Here is a 19,580-nt window from a genome sequence, read left to right as displayed (position 1 = left end):
GCCTGTCGAAAAGTTTATAATTAACTCTTTCAAAAAGTCTATCCAAATGTATTTCATGTCTATCCAAACGTATTTCATGTCTATCCAAACGTATTTCATGTCTATCCAAACGTATTTCATGTCTATCCAAACGTATTTCATGTCTATCCAAATGTATTTCATGTCTATCCAAACGTATTTCATATAGTGTCAGAAATTTCTGTTAGTCTGACAAAACGACAGTTAGACAGTCTCTATAAGTCGGAAACCAGAGCCTCGATGTGAAATACAGTCGTTTGTCGCCCGTACAACAGTAGATCTACCAATTTAGGTCACATGTAGACCTGAAACAAGGGGACGTAACTTGTTTAACCGCAAGGTCTGGGTAGTAAAAGTCTCCCCCCCCCCCCCACAAACCATCACCATTGCCATGCATAAGGACAGAACTCTATTGCTCCACAGGTCCCGTGGTTGTTAGTGCAAGGCCAAAATGTACACAGGTATTTTTAGGATTTATGATGAAGGAATGTGTCTGAACATCAGATACCTCTATATAAAAATAGAAATATACACCCACTCAGACAGACACACACAAGCACACACACACACATATACATATATATATATATATATATATATATATATATATATATATATATATATATATATATATATATATATATATAATGCTTGTATAGAGATCTATTTGTCTAAACTACGTCTACATTGGCATAGCAGCAGGTAATAAAAAGCATACTTGCCAGGTAACACAACTTGAATCAAAACATTGCCAGTTTTATCTCCAGCTCCGCGAAGTACCCGCTACTCCATCACATTCCGCACTGTTACTGTAACCTTGGCAACGCGTCAAGCTTTGTGTTTCACCCAAGGACGGTTGCTACGTTACCATGACAGTGTAAATGGCCACGGCGTAGACTGTAGGAAGATCCCCGGCGGCAGACGTGAAGTGGGTCACGTGAACACCTGGCTGACGACTTGATGGATTTGATGTCGTGGTCGTCGTTTACAGCAGAGCTTCCGTGCGTGACCTGATTAATGGACGTAGAGCGATGGTCAGTGAATACAGGTACGTGGAGCTACGCGCGAGTATGTGTATGTTAAACACAGGTGAGTGTAATCAATGCTGTCGTCTGCACTGCTAAACAAATAGCCAATGGCATTGCTAAATGTAAATAAAGAATGACGCTTCCACACACATCGGTATATAAATAGCATGGTTTTTTTTTTTTTTTTGTTGTTTTTTTTTAATTATAAAATAACGAATCGTGTCGATTTCGCCTACAAGTAATTAATTCAGTTCACCCACGACAGTAATTAATGTTATTGTACGTACCGATTTCTAATTATAAACTAACATGTAATCAAAGAAACATCAACGATCTAGTAACATAAACACGGTTTACATTACCAGCTATTTCGCGAGGCAACTAATTTTCGTCCAGCAGTTTTCACAATGGTATCAGAAGACACGCTAGTTCTAGTTTAGGTAATGCAAGTTTAGGGCAACGAGTTGAAACTTAACCCCCCCCCCCCCCCCACCACCACCAGCAGGTTAATGCCATCACGTGACTGTAATTGTATCGCCTGCTTCACTGAAGATCATGTTTGTGGACTTGAGTTTGTGTTTGGAAACATGAGTGTTGATAGGGGTGACGCTGCTACGTCACAAATACCCTGGCGGCAGCCGATTCTTTTCGATGCGCTTGATTGCGTCTGGCCTTTTTTATTTTATTTCTGTATTTAGTATTTACTTTCTAAAAGTTTCGACAATTTTCTCGCAGTAAACCTATAAGTAATTTGATTTAATGTATTGAGTTTTGATATATTAATTAACCGTTACATAAATCGGCGGAAGGGGTTTTGTTTTGTTTGATAGTGGCGTAGGGGAAGAAAGTCGGGTGGATGAGATTGTGAGTACATTTAAAACAAAATTTAATGCTGTTAATTTTAACATCTGAAATCAAATCTCAATGCAATTCCAGTTTTAATTTATTAAAGTAAATCATGTTTTCTCTACACAGAACTTTTAAAACATGGGGGGGGGGGGGGGGCGGGGAATGAAGAGAGAATCTTGGACAGGCAATACTGTTCAGTGTTCTTTCAGACTTTTTTTTCTCCGTGAGGCACTTTAAAATTTCGGATGAGGGGGAGGGGGCGGACACGGGCAAAGGTATAAATTCTACATATAAAATCTATTTCGTTCGAGAGATACCTGAAAGGAAAAAAAAACTGATCCTGTTTTTGGTTAATTAAACTACACTCTGTGTCGGAGGAAAGGGGGGGGGGGCGGGGGAAATGATGTAACAGAGTTGGGGTGGGGGGTGCTTTAAACTTGTGTGATAATAGGTGTGTAAGGTTTAAATGTGGTATTTATAGACGACTGCATACCACCCCATTAAACTACTAGCACTCCCACCCCCTTCTTTATGTGACCAATTTAATATGAAACTGTATAAGGTGAACAGTGTTTCTTCCAGACTTTTTTCTCCGGGGGGGGGGGGGGGGGCAGTTGAAATTTTCGGGGGGGGGGGGGGGGTAAACTTTCTTCGGGGGGGGGGGGGGGCGGACACTGTTAAAAGTATATATTTTCTATATAAATTATATAAATTTCATTTCGTTCGGGGGCAAAGAGAATAAAATGCGTGTATCAATAGTATCATACTACATGAGGCTTTGATTGAAGTGTGCAGATGAACCTGGCTATTTAGTTTATAAGGACGAAACAGTGGCTTATATTTTGTAAATCAGATAATTCTTTCATTTTATTTTTTTATTTTTTTTGTAAATCAGATATTTCGAGGATAGAGACATCCGATCTTGGTAGTTCAATAAAATTATTCTTATTTCATCGTGTTATCACAGTTCAGAGGGTAAGATTATTTCTTCGTTTAGCAAAATTAATTAATCGCATTGTGACAATATTTTTAATGCATGATGTATTTTTTTTACAAACACGTATGTAGTACTTTTTAAACACTTTCTTTTGTTGAAATTAAGTTTTAAAATATCTCCCTTAGTCTTTAGTTTAGCTTAGTTTACAGTAAAGTGTAACAAGTTGAAAAGTTGTGTCCCTTGGAAGAATTATGTCCCTTTGTGTAACAAAGATTGAGGACTGTACCTGGTGATTGCCACAATGAGGCTAACTATAATTACGCCTTTTGTAGAGAAAGAATAGCTGTGATGTTTATAAAATGGGAGAATAACTAGGCAGAATTATTTTTTATAGGCTGTAGGCCTATATAGTAAATAAATTTATATTTTACCTTGCCAATAAAGCAGCCATATCTACATACATATCCGTTGTTGTTTTTTAATAAAATGTTTGTGTATATCATAGATTTATTTTGTGGTAGTTTCAAAAATTAACTGCATATTTGTTTACATTGTGCTTTTTAATGTCGTTGTTTTGAAATGATTTTACGTCGTTTACTTAAGCTAATGTTTGTGTTTAGTATATCATAGATTTATATTGTGGTAGTTTCACAAATTAACTGCATATTTGTTTACATTGTGCTTTTTAATGTCGTTGTTTTAATATGATTTTACGTCGTTTACTTAAGCTAATTGTACAACACATCAACCAATTATATCGTCAGGTAGTTCTACATGTCTACTACTTGCCTACTACAAAAAGCAAAACTAAAAAAGTCAAAACATTACCTGGATTAAAGGAAACAAAGGTACGTATTGTAGCCTTAAAAAGCTTCCTTGTTTATTTTTGTATACTGTTATTAATGGATATTTTCCGGACAGTTGTAGTTGTAGTATGTGTGACCCTTTTTTTTGGAACAATCGCTGTTTCGTTTTTTTCTTACCTACAGTTAGACAAGTTGTTGTAGTATCCCAATTTTAAAAGCTAGTGTCTCACTTCATATAGCTGTTGTTGTCACGCGATTAGAACAGGATTTTTTTTTCAGACTTTTATTTCCGGGAGGGGGGAGGGGATGAAGACCGCACTTGAAACTTTCAGGGGAGGGGCATTCCTGGGAGCCGAAACTGATTAAAGTATACATAGTTTCGATTTAAATTATAATAAATTTTAACAACTTTGTACGAAGAGATGCCTGAAAGAAACCCTGTATTTAAAGACTTTCAGCCGATGATTTTTGCTTCGGAAACATCTCTTTTTTTAAATAGTATCTCACTTTCAATACCCGCTGTTGTGTCATATTTCACTCACTTACTTACTTTTCAAAGCACTCGATTCTGGGCGGCTCTCTTGTATAGTTGGGCCAATGTAGAGTCTAAATCCTGAGGGTCACAGTTTTAAAAGTTGAGCCGCTTTTGTCGTCACAAAGATACTCCATTTAAAAGTTTTGTCACAATCTTCTATCACAAAAATATTTCATTCAAAAGATGTGTCACTTATGTAGTCAGAAAGATGTTTCATCCAAAAGATGTGTCACAATCCTATTGCCACAAAGACGTTTCATCCAAAAGATGTGTCACAATCCTATTGTCACAAAGACGTTTCATTCAAAAGATGTGTCACAATCCTATTGTCACAAAGACGTTTCATCCAAAAGATGTGTCACAATCCTATTGTCACAAAGACGTTTCATTCAAAAGATGTGTCACTTATATTGTCACAAAGACGTTTCATTCAAAAGACGTGTCACGATCCTATTGTCACAAAAATGCTTCATCCAAAAGACGTGTAATACTCTTGTCAGAAAATGTTTCATTCAAAATATGTATCACTTATGTTGTCACTAAGATTTTTCATTCAGAAGATGTGTCACAATCTTGCTGTTACAAAGATGTTTCGTTCAAAAGATGTTGTATCCCTTATATAATCTGCTGTTGTGCCTCTGGGTAATACCACACTACACAGAGTGAAGCAGAAACATCGTTTAGAAATCACAGTGAGGGCATGTAAAAGCAAAGAGTTTTTTTTTAAACGTTTGAAGGAAAACAAAACGAATGAATTTGTCTCAGCCCGTTCTGCGTATGTCGAAGCTTTGATTACATGGTAGCTGGTTACATAAGTGTAATATACTGACGTCATAAACATGTCAAGCATCGTCGCCCTTGTGTACGTTTTGTGTGTGGCAGTGATTTGTGTGTGTGTGTATTTGTGTGACAATGATTGGTGTGTGTCTGTGTGCGTGTTTGTGTGTCCGTGTTGTGGTGATTCATGCGGGTGACAGTGATTTGCGTGTGTGTGTGTTTGTGCATGTGCGCGACAGTGATTGTTGTATGTGTGTGTGATTCGTGCATTTTTTGCGTATGTGTGACAGTGATTGGTGTATGTGTGTGTGTATGATTAGTGCATTTTGTGCGTATGTGTGACAGTGATTGGTGTATGTGTGTGTATGATTAGTGCATTTTGTGCGTATGTGTGACAGTGATTGGTGTATGTGTGTGAATGTTTAGTGCATTTTGTGCGTATGTGTGACAGTGATTGGTGTATGTGTGCGTAAATGTGACAATGATTGGTGTTTGTGTGCGTAAGTGTGACAATGATTGGTTTATGTGTGTGTGTGTGCGAAAGTGATTGGTGTATTTGTGTGTGACAGTGATTGGTGTATGTGTGTTTGTAACAGTGATTGTTGTATATGTGCGTGTGTGTAATAGTGATTGGTGCGTGTGTGTGACAGTGATAGGTGTATTTGTGTGTGACAGTGATTGGTGTATGTGTGCTTGTGTGTAATAGTGATTGGTGCGTGTGTGTGACAGTGATTGGTGTATGTGTGTGTGACAGTGATTGGTGTATTTGTGCTTGTGTGTAATAGTGATTGGTGCGTGTGTGTGACAGTGATTGGTGTATGTGTGCGTGTAACAGTGATTGTTATATATGTGCGTGTGTGTGATTGAAAGAAGTAAAAAGAAGAAAAAAAACTGACCGACTTGTTCACAAGTGATAGAGAGAAGGTTGATGTCGCTAGTGGTGGCGCTAGTGATGGCGCTAGTGACGGCTGATGTCTAGAAGTTCACGAGTGAAATGTTTCAGGCCGTGTTTTTTTAAGTTGTGTTTATTTAAAAACCCACGTGTGGTATCTAAATCCGGGAGCTGGTGGTTTTTCTCTTCCGCCAAATTATTTTTATCTCTAGCCCTGCTCTGTTTATTTTTTTTTAATTATTTGTAATTGAAGTTAACATCGTCTATAAACCTATTCTCTACTCATTAAATAGAGTTGGTTTTTATTTAAACTTTTATTTTTTTCTCGGAACAGAAACATTTTTAACATCAGCTCCAACTATATTTGATCATCTGATCCACTGCTTGACTCCACCATTAATGCTGTACGCTAACGTAATTAATGGTTTACTAAATTAAGTTCAACAGTGGTTCAACCTAATTATTGTTGAACCCCTACTCCACCATTAATGCTGTACGCTAACGTAATTAATGGTTTACTAAATTAAGTTCAACAATGGTTCAACCTAAGTATTGTTGAACCCTCACTCCACTAACATTGCTGTATGCTAACGTAATTAAAGGTTTACTTAATAAAGTTCAACAGTGGTATTATAAATCTTAAAACAACCTAGGTATTGTTGAATCCTTACTCCACCATTAATGCTGTACGCTAACGTAATTAATGGTTTACTAAATTAAGTTCAGCAGTGGTATCCTTAAAACAAGCAAGGTATTGTTGAAACCCTTAAACTAAAAAACCAGATCTATCATTTATCTGAGGACAAACACGCATTCAAAATTTAATCTGTACAGGAAGCACGAGTCTAAACAAACTTGAATTTTTTTTCCCCTTTCCCCCTTTAATCTCCTATCTACATCTCTGCCTCCCAGTTTTCACTTTACAATAGAATATCTGCATTTCTTCCTCTTGCCCCCGCCCCCCCCCCCTCCCCCCTCTTTAATTATGAGTATGCTTTTTTTATATAAAAAGAATTCACGTCTATTTATATCTGAATATCCAAACAAAATGTAAAGCTGATTATGTGGATTGTCTGACGTCAATGGTCAACAATAAGTTTAGAGTGTGGCGACATTGCCACAAACTTGTGGACTGTGACATCAACCGCCCCACTAAGTTTAGAGTGTGGCGACATTGCCACAAATTTGTGGATTGTCTGACATCAACCGCCACACCAAGTTTAGAGTGTGGCGACATTGCCACAAATTTGTGGATTGTCTGACATCAACCGCCACACCAAGTTTAGAGTGTGGCGACATTGCCACAAATTTGTGGATTGTCTGACATCAACCGCCACACCAAGTTTAGAGTGTGGCGACATTGCCACAAATTTGTGGATTGTCTGACATCAACCGCCACACCAAGTTTAGAGTGTGGCGACATTGCCACACACTTGTGGATTGTCTGACATCAACCACCCCACCAAGTTTAGAGTGTGGCGACATTGCCACACACTTGTGGATTGTCTGACATCAACCGCCACACCAAGTTTAGAGTGTGGCGACATTGCCACACACTTGTGGATTGTCTGACATCAACCGCCACACCAAGTTTAGAGTGTGGCGACATTGCCACAAACTTGTGGAATGTGACATCAACCGCCACACCAAGTTTAGAATGTGGCAACATTGCCACATTTGTGGATTGTCTGACATCAACCGCCACACCAAGTTTAGAATGTGGCAACATTGCCACATTTGTGGATTGTCTGACATCAACCGCCACACCAAGTTTAGAGTGTGGCAACATTGCCACACTTGTGGACTGTCTGACATCAATCGCCACACCAAGTTCAGAGTGTGGCAACATTGCCACACTTGTGGACTGTCTGGCATCAACCGCCACACCGAGTTTAGAAAATTAGAGTGTGGCGACTTTGCCACAAATTGGCTGCAGCCTGTAGCTACTCATAAGCGAGATAGTAAACAGAAGTCGAGTTAAAGGGAGCAATGGCTTGCTGGACAGTACCGTCGACATCAATACGTCATATTAGAGTCAAAAGGTGTCAGCGAGTAACACCATTTACTGTAAAAATCATATTTTATCCAGTTAAAATAATAAAATAGTAAAGGGGGGGGGGGGGGGGGGGGTGACACCAAACCGAAAATGCAAAAATGTTGGAGGAGTTCGCCAGAGGCGTAGCGAGGGGGGGGCGGGGGGGGACATATGTCCCCGGGCGCCGACCTTAGGGGGGGCGCCAAATTGAAAGTTTGAGGGGGGGGTGCAAATGAAAAGTTCGAGGGGGGTGCAAATCGAAAGTTTGAGGGGGGGTGCAAATGAAAAGTTCGAGGGGGGGTGCAAATCGAAAGTTTGAGGGGGGGTGCAAATGAAAAGTTCGAGGGGGGGGTGCAAATCGAAAGTTTGAGGGGGGGGGTGCAAATGAAAAGTTCGAGGGGGGGTGCAAATCGAAAATTTGCTCCCGAGGGGGGCGCCAAATTGAAAGTATGTCCCCGGGCGCCGGGAAGGGTCGCTACGCCTCTGGAGTTCGCTACGACACCCTCAATAAACGCACCGGATGACGCTCGACCTAGTTACGCCGCTGGTTTCTGAATTAGGGATATAGAATTATCATAGTCAGGGGAGGTCAGTTGTTCCAGGTCAGGCTCATTCATCAGGTGAATAGTCGCATCCTACACGTGGTATATTGTAGCCACACCCTCAAAAATTGCCACCCTCTTGTCCTCATTTAAAAAAAAAAAAAACCCAAAACGAAATCCCGCTCTGATTTCTTGCGCTTGTCACCATAGCCATTCGGCTGCTGGTCCTTTTAAGCGCCCCCCCCCCCCCCCCCCCCATCTGTTTACCAAGATCAACCGCCCACTTAGCACAGAACTTCCGCCTCCAATCAAACAACATCGGGTCATGTCAAACTGCTGTAGAAGGTACCCACTGTTGCCGCGTCTTCATGTGCTTCTCTAGACAAATACTTCATAGGACTTGACACGTGACCACCATTGACACAGTCACGTGATCATCAAGATGGGGTTATTTACATTCAAGTTTTCAGTCGGTGGTTCAAAACACGATTCAGCGACACGTTACACTTTTGAAGTTTTAGCCAATCTCTCTAATGGAGCCAGTGTTTCTTCCAGACTTTTTCTCCGGGGGTGGGGGGGCGGAGACTGTTAAAAGTATATATTTTCTATATAAGTTATATAAATTTCATTTCGTTCGGGGGGGGGGGCGGTAAAAAATTTCGGGGGGGGGGGGGGGGGGGCGCCGAAGAGATGCCGGGAAGAAACTCTGAATGGAGCGGCATGGTCTAGTAGTAAACCGCACAACTGATGACCTGAGAGGCCAGGAGTTCCGTACAGTGAAATAAAAGCAGGCAAAAGTCACAAAGTAAACGGGCCTTAAGGTACAAAACATGTCGGCACTCAATTATGTTAAAAGAAAACGAAGTTGGGCATGGTGTGATACCATCCAATTATATAATAAAAATGAACACACAAAAAAACAATATTTACACACCAACAATAAAAATATTTCACCAATTTATTTTCTTTCCTAGCAAGATTCCACAAAATTTCTATTTAAAAAAAAACCAGCATACTCTTTATTAAAAAATAGAAAAACCGTAAAGATATGTTTATTTTGACTAGGGGCCATCACTCTCAAAATAATATGCTGAAACAAAGATAACTCTTCATGAAAGCTAGAGAGCAAAGTTGGGTAAGAAAGATAAAAAGAAAAGATAATGTTTTATTTATGTTATGAGATCAGATTGTACACAGCAATGATGTCATCATTAGGATGTGGGTCAAGGCCCCATGTTTAAATAGAAATGATTCAAACCTATCTTTCAGAAATGATGGAGGGGTTATTTATAGCATAGAATGTACCGTTAACATGCTCATACAATGTAACAATTCATTTCTCAACATAATATTTACATGAACATAATATCTAAGTTTGAACAAATTCATATGTTAACACAGCAGTAGCCTATTGGTAGTGATTTTAACATGTTAAAATATCTACTTAGAGCTAGTTTTAACATGTTAAAATACCTACTTAGTGCTAGTTTTAACATGTTAAAATACCTACTTAGTGATAGTTTTAACATGTTAAAATGCCGACACAGCACTAATTGTAACAAGTTGAAAAGTTAAAACACACTAATTACTTTTACATGTTAAAACACTGACTTAAGATGATTAAACATAATAAAACACAGAGATTGGTAACTTCCACTTTTAACATTTCTTTTCAAACAATGTTTGCCTAATGTGTAAATGTCTAAAATGTGTGAATGTATACACATCTTGAATGCATACATTGACTGAATGTGTACATGTGTTGCATGTGTACAAGCGTTATAAGTGCTGAATATGTAAAATGTCTGAATGTGTAAGCCTACACATCTTAAATGTGTACATGTGTACAACTGTTGTGTGTGCAGTGTCTGAATGTGTACAGTGATTGAATGTCTATAAATTTGCACGTGTACACATCTGAATGTGTAGCAACATTGAAAGTGTACAGTGACTAGACTTGTCTGACACTTACATCTCATCAGCATCAAACAAATGACCCCACACAAAATAAAATCACATAGCATTATAACAAAGATTATATCAAAGATAATACCAATGGATTAACAGGCTGGATACAATAGTCTAAATACAACTCTATGGGACAATGCAACGAAAAGGCATCACAATATCCCATCTGTTATAAACCTATTGCCTTCTGAATTACGTCCCAGATATTTGGTTCTGTTTTGTCCCCAGTAGCCTGAAACAAACATGGGACATAACTCATCATTCATTGCAACAGCCAGCTGACATAACTCATCATTTGAGCTTCACCAATAAGGGGAGGTAATGTGAATGATTGATAGGTCAAGTCTGGCATGCAGGTCAAGGGTCAACTAAGTCCAAGGAAATTTGTTGATAAAAAAACCTTATCTATGTAGTTAATGTAAACGTTAATTTACCTTGTAAGTATACTGTAAAATCAGTGTCAAAAGAGTTTACATAAATAAATACTTACATTCAAGAACACAAGAAAATATTCATGGAAAAAATACCAACAACTGTTTAAAGGTAACTAATAAATCTCAACTTTTCACAGTAAGGGGTCATCCATAATTAATGGTCCCAGATCTAATGATGGAGGTGTGATGATGGTCAGAGCATAGATCAATATGATGGGGTGTGGCTTTTTGAGATGTTTGATAATGCTGCTTATTATGAGACATCAATTATAGACAACCCCCTAATCAGTTATTGAGCTCAGCAAACCACATTATTTAAGCTACAATCAACGCTTTCAATGATCTAATAATAACTGGGTGATATAAAGAAATATGTCAGCTTCACATGGATCAAAACAACAAGCCAAAAAAAAAATAGGTTACAAAAGGGGTAAAATTAAGAAAATTTTGTTATCCTAATATATTACAGTGTTTGTATATTTACAGCACAAAAAATGTTAAGTATAAAACCTCAGCACTGACCAGCCAGGTACGAACAAAACAACTTTTTTTTAAAGTTTTATCTTTCAACAAGAGTAAAATCTTTTTATAAAAAAACTCCAATATTCTTTAAATTACTTTAATTAATGTATCAGACATGCCACTTTACATTGAGGGAAGACAGAAATTTTATTCTGTAACAATTATTGATTCAGTATAGTTAGAAAAGAAATATATTTGGGGGTAATATTTGTTTTTTTAACTAACGAGTTACATATTAAAAAGTGATTTAATCTAGATTTTTCAATTTAAAAATGTGTTGGTTAAACCCACTGACAATTATTCTACAACAGTTAATGGATTTTTAAACATAAATTGCAAGATAAATGGAATTTTAAAAGGTGAAATAATTCTAGGATAGTGGGATTTAGGATGATTACAAAAAAAAATCTGAAAAAATCTGTGACTAGGTGTAAAAAATGGGAGCACACAAACAAAACCTTACTGCTGAGACTGGTATACACAGCAACACCAGCAGTTCTTTTTAACAATATACCTTAACATGGTGGTTAACTGGTGTACATGGCGTCAACACTAACAAACCATTAGGAAATAAAACAATGGTGAAAGACAATCACAACTCTGCTCAGACATGTAGCAACACCAATTAGCTCTTAGCCTAGCAAAAATTCTTGGATAAGATGAAGATCTTAATTAATGAATTACTGAATTTTTAAGTTTACCCTTCTAAAAATGTTTGTACAACATTATACATTTTTTTTCTCTGAGAATCAATTACAATTTTTATTTTTTTAAATATTTATTTCAACTTTTTATTTTTTATACACTATTATCCTCTTTAATTAATGTAGGTATTCAAATGTTTCTAAAACACAAAAATTTAACTTTAACACACAAAAGACTGGCTGTTTTATCTTTATATGATAAATGAACACAAAGTTACAATACAATATTCTGAATGTATTTTTAACATTTCGATCTTAAATAGAGTAATAAAGTTACTCAACAATTTTTTTTTTAAAATTGTCCTCGATGCTTCAGGTTTTATCAGAGAAAGATAAAAACAATGAGGGTTGGTCTGTGGGTCTGGTACTAGCCGTCAATGACAGGGACCGAGGTAAAAAAAACATCAGCAGGGGTTAGGGGAGGCCGCTCATAAATCTTTGTTTCTAATGAACCGGTTGCCTTCACTATGGCGGCCATAATAAATATATTTGGTCTTCCCAAAGGTGCCTGCAGAGATAAAGGCATTCTTAGTTAGAGCAGAAGTGGGTGGTCATCTGATCTATATTGGACTGGTCAGTTTTCATGGTAGGATTGGTGTTGGTTGGTGGGGAGGGGGAGGTTGCATCAATGACATGGTGAAAACCATATGGTGATACAGGTAATTATGATGGTGCAATTAAGGACCATGAAGGTGGTATATTTATTATGGTGTAATCTATTTGTTGTGCTAGTGATAATTATAGTCTGGTGGAGGGATTGTGTTAGTGCACTGACGTGGTATGAATGTTGTTACAATTGTAATATGAAGGAGGCTGACTTTGTATGATGTTAAATTATGGTAGTCAAGTCCTGTTTTAATGGATTACATGTTTTTTTTTAAAAATAAAATGCTATTAATGAGTAACGTCATAGTAGACTATATGTATTTTCAGGGAGAGAGATACATTGTTATGTGAAATAATAGGCAAACAAAATAAAATAATAAAATAAAAATGGCCATGGAGAGATGGGCAAGGGTTAACTTTAGGGAAAACACTCTAGAATTTAGGTTTGGAGATTATTTTAAAAAGAACAACTCACTTCTAGCTACACATTCTACATCATCTTTAAAAGAGGTAATACTTTTTTTTAAAGCAATGTAAAATAAAGTATGTTTCATTTGAGAATCACTAATACAAGAATATAATTGTAAAAAAATAGCAAAGTAATAGGTGTAGTGTACATACCTTGGTGGTCTATGTTTTCTTTTTGACTTTCAGAAGGTAATGGACTATATGGTACAGTGGGGGATCCAGAGTTTAGGGAATCTGAATCCTAAAAGTGAAGAAAAATGTAACAGATTTATGTTGGATTCCAAACAGTTTTTTTTGTTGTAAAATACATGCTTAATCATTTAGAGAGGCTAAAACTGAGTAAAAACTCAATAACCGGTTACAAAAAGCTAATGATTTTCTTCATCATAGTACTTAATTGTATAATTATTATTAATTGTAATATAGGAGTCAATTTCCTCCAACAGAATTAAGTATTATGTGTCAACATATTACGTGCCATATGACCAGTTGACCCTAACTCCAGCCTGTCTGTATTTGCTTCCATAAATTGTCCATCCACAAACAACATGCAAGGCAGCAGTTGTATTACTTTGGAGATTTTCTCTCCATTATGAGTTGCTGTCCTTAACTCACAGGCCTGATCTGCCACGGGGATCCAAACTCTGAACTTTTGGAGTTAGCAATCCTACACGCTCCCACCTGACCATGCATGCCATCTCCTTTCTTCTTCTTCTTCTTCGTTCTTAATTTTTAGTGTTGGAAGTGATCGAGCCTTATCTGAGGGTTTGAACTCGAAACTTTTTTCGAATTTATCAACTCGACTCGGCCACGCCTCCATCACAATTAAGGATACATGTCAACTGGTTATGCGCCATTGAGGCCATGGACTCCGGTTTCAGCCTGCTTTTCTTTTTGGATTTGCTTCCATAGCCTTTGTCTAACCAAGAACAAACTACAAGGAAGCAGTTATTTGATTTTGGAGTTGTCTCTCCTAGAAGAATGGCTGTCCCCAGCTAACGAGCCTCATCTACCCAAGGGTTCGAACTCGAGACTTTTCGGTTTAGCAACCATGAGTTTAACCGACTCGACCACACCGACCCCTCCATCCCCTTTAATAGTGCAGGTATGGATATGAAAACTGGTACTGACCTCTAAATTATCTTTCGGCCTGACTATCTGCTGGTATGGATATGAAATCTGGTACTGACCTCTAAATTATCTTTCGGCCTGACTATCTGCTGGTATGGATATGAAATCTGGTACTGACCTCTAAATTATCTTTCGGCCTGACTATCTGCTGGTATGGATATGAAATCTGGTACTGACCTCTAAATTATCTTTCGGCCTGACTATCTGCTGGTACGGACCCACGCGTTTGGCTTCTTGAACTTCTGACGCTGTGACTTGAGAGGAATCCAAAAACTTTAAGCCAGGAATTTTGTACACAACGTAATATCTGAAAGAGATAAATTTCCATTCAGAACAATTCATCCAGTTAATTTTAAAAAGGGACAGTTTAACAACCATGATACAGCATTCAAGTAAGATGACTTTAAAATACCAGATTTAACTGGTAAAACAGGTGTATAGATAAAAGAGTTATAAACTTTGTTATGATATAGTTAGCACATTTACCATTCAAAATATGGTTGCATTATTGACAGCATCTTATCCACTCATTAAATTATTTTATTCCTAAACAATGTGTTTTAAAATGGAGGTGTATCTTGCTTGTGGCTCTGTCATCTATATTGAACTTAAAAATACATCAACACTGAACTAAATAGAGTAATAGATGCATGAGTAAAGTTATATAGATCTCAGGTTCCTACTTTTTTTAGTGGCAACCCCTACATGTAAGCCAAATTACCTACTACAACAGCAACATTCAATAAAACAAGGGGATTTTTTGTTTGGATTAGTCTACAAGTTGGCAAACCTCAGACCCGACCACCCCAACCCCCCCCCCCCCCCCCCCCCCCTGGGTACCTGATATAGATAAATTAACAAAAAGAGTGAATACATGAATACATAGGCTACACACAACAGTTGAATACCTGTATCTTTGATAGTCCTCTTCATCTTTTTCATTAGAAGAAAGCTGATTGGGACAGGCTTCATTTCCAAGTAAACTCAGGTACGTCAAATTAGGGAAACAAGAGACAAGTTGATCTACCAATTTGTAGAGATCACGGATCTAAGAAAAAATAAAGGAAAATAATTATTTCTGACTTTATTATCAATATAAAAAAATAGAAACATTTTTTCATATATTATTATTTCAGACTCAATTTAGATTTGATTTTAATAGAACCATTATAACACAGCAAAAAAAAAAAAAAAAAAGAAAGAGATTAGTTTGCAAAAAAAGAAAGAAAGAGATTAGTTTGCAAAAAAAACGAAAGAAAGAGATTAGTTTAATATGGTCAAATCATTTGGGTTTTCCTACCTATGGCATGTACTTGATTTTGATGTACATTTCTGATAACTGTTTACTGTGGTTTAAGAGACAAACAAACACATTAAACTTTGAACAGCGTTTTGTCTGTACACCACCACTCACCTTATTTTTGTTGATGGTCAACGTGTGTAGATCTTTAAGGCAAGGAAAAACAACAGTATCATCGAGCTCATTATTGTCAAGCACCAGTTCTTTCAAAAATTTGAAGTGCTCAAGACCAGAAAGATTTCTAGCAAGAAATAATTTTATAAATCAAGTTATAAAGCCACCATGTTAAATATGTAAATATACTCAAACTTAACCCTTTCTAGAAACAGTAGGTTATTGTATTTAAACTGACATTTGCACCAACGAAAGAAAATGTAATAGAAAATTGAATTATAAAATAGCTGTAATCTCAAAGTTAACATTTATAATTTTCAGGTAAAAAGAAAATGTAATAGAAAATTGAATTATAAAATAGCTGTAATCTCAAAGTTAACATTTATAATTTTCAGGTAAAAATTATGGGACTTAAAGTAGTAGTGATTTTTTTATAAACACTCATTTGTGTTGCTACCCCTTCTCTATGCAAATAGTGCTTTGCATAGTAATAAAACTATGCAAGTTGTTCAAATATATTATCTTGTTTAACATATACAAAATATAAAGCACACAAAATTAAAACCTATTCATATGCATTCAAAATTCAATTGTTCAGAAATTGAAATTAATTTTTTTTTACAACTAGACAAAAATTTATTTACCACTAAGGGGTCATCCATTTATGACGTCCACAATTTTTTTGGATTTTAGCCTCCCCCCCCCCCCCCCCCCAAAAAAAAAAATCCACTTTTTTTCCTTATAAACTTATAAAAGTCCATATGTGTCCACAAAAGTCAGTTTTTTTCAGGACCCCCCCCCCCCCCCCCCCCGCGTGTGGACGTCATAAATGGATGACGCCTAAGCTAAAATAGCTGGGCTATGCAAAGGCTACTTAACCTTTGTTTAAGTACTTACTTCAGCTGGTTAAAACTTAGATCAAGCCGTGATGTAATGTTACAATAGTCTTCAACTAGTTTAGCTGGTAATGTCTCAATATCAAATCCTAAGTATGACAACTGTAATTAAATAAGAAACAGATAATTAGGTTAATATAATGCAAATAGTTAAACTAATGTAATGTATTTCTACTAAGCATTAAGCAAATATTATGACAGAATGGGTCCATTTGTGGTTCAGACAGGAACCAAACAAAGATGTGTTCTCTCCCTACTACTTTTTAGCCTAATATAACAACGCGTATTTTCTATGTTATTGTGAGTTCATTCATCCAAGAAGACGATCAACAGTTCTTACAACTTATAACTTTATTTACATCAACAAATAGATCCACAAGAATAGTGATGGTAAATTCATAATAGAAAAAACGATACTCAAACTACAATCTAGAAACAAAGTGAACAGGTGACAACTTCCAACATTCTTCTATACAGGCACAGCTAGTCCCCCTTGCGCTCCCCTTTTATACCTTACATTCTCTCCCCTAACGTCAGTGAGAGATCTCACAAAAAGCATGGAAAAAACATGACTAGTCGCTCACACAGTCCTTCCATTGGCCAGGTACTCTACATTCATACAACTTCATATTAAATACAATATAATAAATCATACCCAAGAATACAGTCTGTTACACCTAGTAACTGATAATGCAAACTACAGACAAAATAAGATGCATCAGATGGATGCTTACAACTAAAAGACCTTGATTTTTTTCAGATTAAATCTCTACTAGCAAGTAGTTAAAAAGACATGCTAAGAAAATCTAAACAGACTGATTTCCTTAGCTAATGGTGCATGATTCAATTCAATGATTAATACAACTATAAATTGTTTAACTGAATTTAACTAGCAAAGACCCCCTTAAATAAGTTAAATAATGAGTAATCGCCAAATCTTAAAAATGGGCCTACTAATATAGATTCTAATTACTAAATGGTTCTGAATCAAAGTTTTTTTCATGCAGATCTAGATCTTAGATCAAGATCTACTAATATTTAGGCCTATCATTAGTATAATTCAAGAACTGGAACTATTTACATTGTGACATTAGTATATTCAGAAAATATTCCTGATGTACAAGTCTAGAAACTTCAATGACTGATCTGAGACCTGAGATAGTGAGATGTCGATGATAGACCTAGATCTAGAAAAATCTACTTACTACTAGAATCTAGATCTATTAAGTTAATAATTAACTTAATTATAACGAAGTGACTACGCGTCTCGCAAAGCGTGGCCCCTAAAGAATATACTACGCGTATCGCAGGTTTGATTTGCCTTCTTGTAATTGAAAATGCTTACTTTTGTCTATTTTATCTCATCCGCTGTGGTTGAGTCAACAGTGTGCCAGCTGTAGTCTGAAGTTCATAGACCCGAAGTTCAGAGTTCGAACCCGGGTACTAGTTTTTTTGTTGTTTTTTTTTACATTTTTTTCATATTGAAAATATGACGTAGATTATGATTCTTTTTTTTTTTTTAATAAAATTTCCAAACATCGTCACTGTCGTGATTGCTTGCCTTATGTTTACTATTGCATGAGTGGAAAATCCCACCACGGCCCACGGATGGCGAGGTCACTGGCTTTAGGCGAGGCCTAAAGAAAGCATACGTCATAGACGTTCACACGAGATCGTCTGTCTTCACTTCTCTCTTCCTCCCACCCCCCTCCCCCCTCAAGCAAATTGAATTTTTTTTTTAAGTTCACGTAGGATAAATAATATAGACTTAGATCTACTATCACGCATGCTAGATAGCTAGGCCTAAAGGTTTAAGGACAGTTTGATTTAGCTAGGTTGCTGCTAAACTAGGACTATCATCTGACCCATCTGACCTCACAAACTTTCCTTGACACTACACTGTACTGTTTTTTTACAAGTACTAGACTCTAAGGTGTTGAAATAATATAGAGATCTAAATACACTTAAACTCGAGCTAAATCTATGTCAACATTAAATTGTTACCACGAAAAAATAACTCGGGCGGTCCTTATATCTGTTTTTTTTTTAGATCGCGTGCCACCTAGGGAAAAGATTAAGCGTAACGCAGAGCGAACTGCGCAAAGGCGGCCTTACGCGCAACGCGGAGCGAACCGCACAAATGCGGCCTAATTATAATTAAGAAGTAGATCTAGTAGGCCTACTAACTACTAGGCACTAGGTAACTAGAATCTCAATCTGTGAATCTAGATCTAGATTTTACAATTATGATGTTTGTAGTTTGAGTTATTTATGAGTAGATCTAGATCTAGAGATCTAGCTACTAGAAATATCGATCTAGATTTAGTACTTGCTAGATCTACAAGCTAGATTCTAGATCTAGATTCTAGTATGTAGATATCTAGATCTAGATTCTAGATCTAACATTTTTAACTGAAAACTCCATTTAAGGACCATTTGACTTGGAAACTTGGAAACGTTTGGAAACACAGTCACTTCTTAATTTCTTATAGATCTAGCTTAAGAGTAGAAATAAAGAAAATTGTATCAAATTGATAAAAAATACCTGTCCATTTTCAAATGTGGGTTTGAATGAGCTAGAAGCATCAGGGTTATTTTCATTAGTAGTTGTAACATTTTGATCTTCTGGTACTTCTTGTTTACCTTCCATCTTGGCCTAGATTTATATCACGTGACAAAAAGATCACATGAGAAGAGATTAAATTTAACTTCTTTTTGTTTAGTAGCTCTAGCTTAGTTTGAAATGTAGATCTAGAGCGAATGGTCAGAGACTGGTGATAGGAAACAATAGTTAAACAGTATCAAAAGGTGCACTTCAAACTGTTTAAAAGCATACATAATTGTAATATACAGACATTATACTAGATTGATATTAACACTAGCCCTTTTCCCCCTTGGTTTGATTTGGAAGTAAAAATATTAATAAAGATCTCGATCTTCGTCTAGACAGCCCAAACCTAAAGCCCAAAGACAGTTAGATCGCTATGGACTACAATATGAGCATTTCATTATCACTAT

General features: G+C 36.7%; 1 protein-coding gene and 1 long non-coding RNA gene across 3 annotated transcripts; both read right to left on the bottom strand.

The window, feature by feature from the left end:
* Window positions 1–719: 719 nt before the first annotated feature.
* Window positions 720–5,928, bottom strand: LOC131930686 (uncharacterized). The gene is made up of 3 exons (XR_009384155.1): window positions 5,847–5,928; window positions 4,189–4,826; window positions 720–1,028 (listed from the first exon to the last, which is right to left on the bottom strand). It is a non-coding gene; the product is annotated as an uncharacterized LOC131930686 (long non-coding RNA).
* Window positions 5,929–9,356: 3,428 nt separating this feature from the next.
* On the bottom strand, window positions 9,357–19,229 carry LOC131930685 (leucine-rich melanocyte differentiation-associated protein). 2 transcript variants are annotated; one of them, XM_059287269.1, is made up of 8 exons: window positions 19,108–19,229; window positions 16,564–16,664; window positions 15,667–15,793; window positions 15,161–15,300; window positions 14,430–14,559; window positions 13,275–13,362; window positions 13,129–13,152; window positions 9,357–10,619 (listed from the first exon to the last, which is right to left on the bottom strand). In XM_059287269.1, exons 1-8 carry the CDS (start codon window positions 19,210–19,212, stop codon window positions 10,540–10,542), a joined length of 795 nt encoding a protein of 264 aa, XP_059143252.1. In that variant the 5' UTR covers window positions 19,213–19,229; the 3' UTR covers window positions 9,357–10,539. The 2 variants fall into 2 exon arrangements, with proteins under 2 accessions (XP_059143252.1, XP_059143253.1); XM_059287270.1 differs by lacking the exon at window positions 13,129–13,152 and having other exon boundaries at window positions 9,357–12,555.
* Window positions 19,230–19,580: the final 351 nt, after the last annotated feature.

This window comes from Physella acuta, unplaced genomic scaffold (genome assembly GCF_028476545.2).
Source record: "Physella acuta isolate Inbredline_101_S28 unplaced genomic scaffold, ASM2847654v3 ptg001821l, whole genome shotgun sequence".
Classification (NCBI taxonomy): Eukaryota; Metazoa; Mollusca; class Gastropoda; family Physidae; genus Physella; species Physella acuta.
Note: the sequence above shows the minus strand (reverse complement) of the source record. Positions and strands in the feature narration are given on the sequence as shown.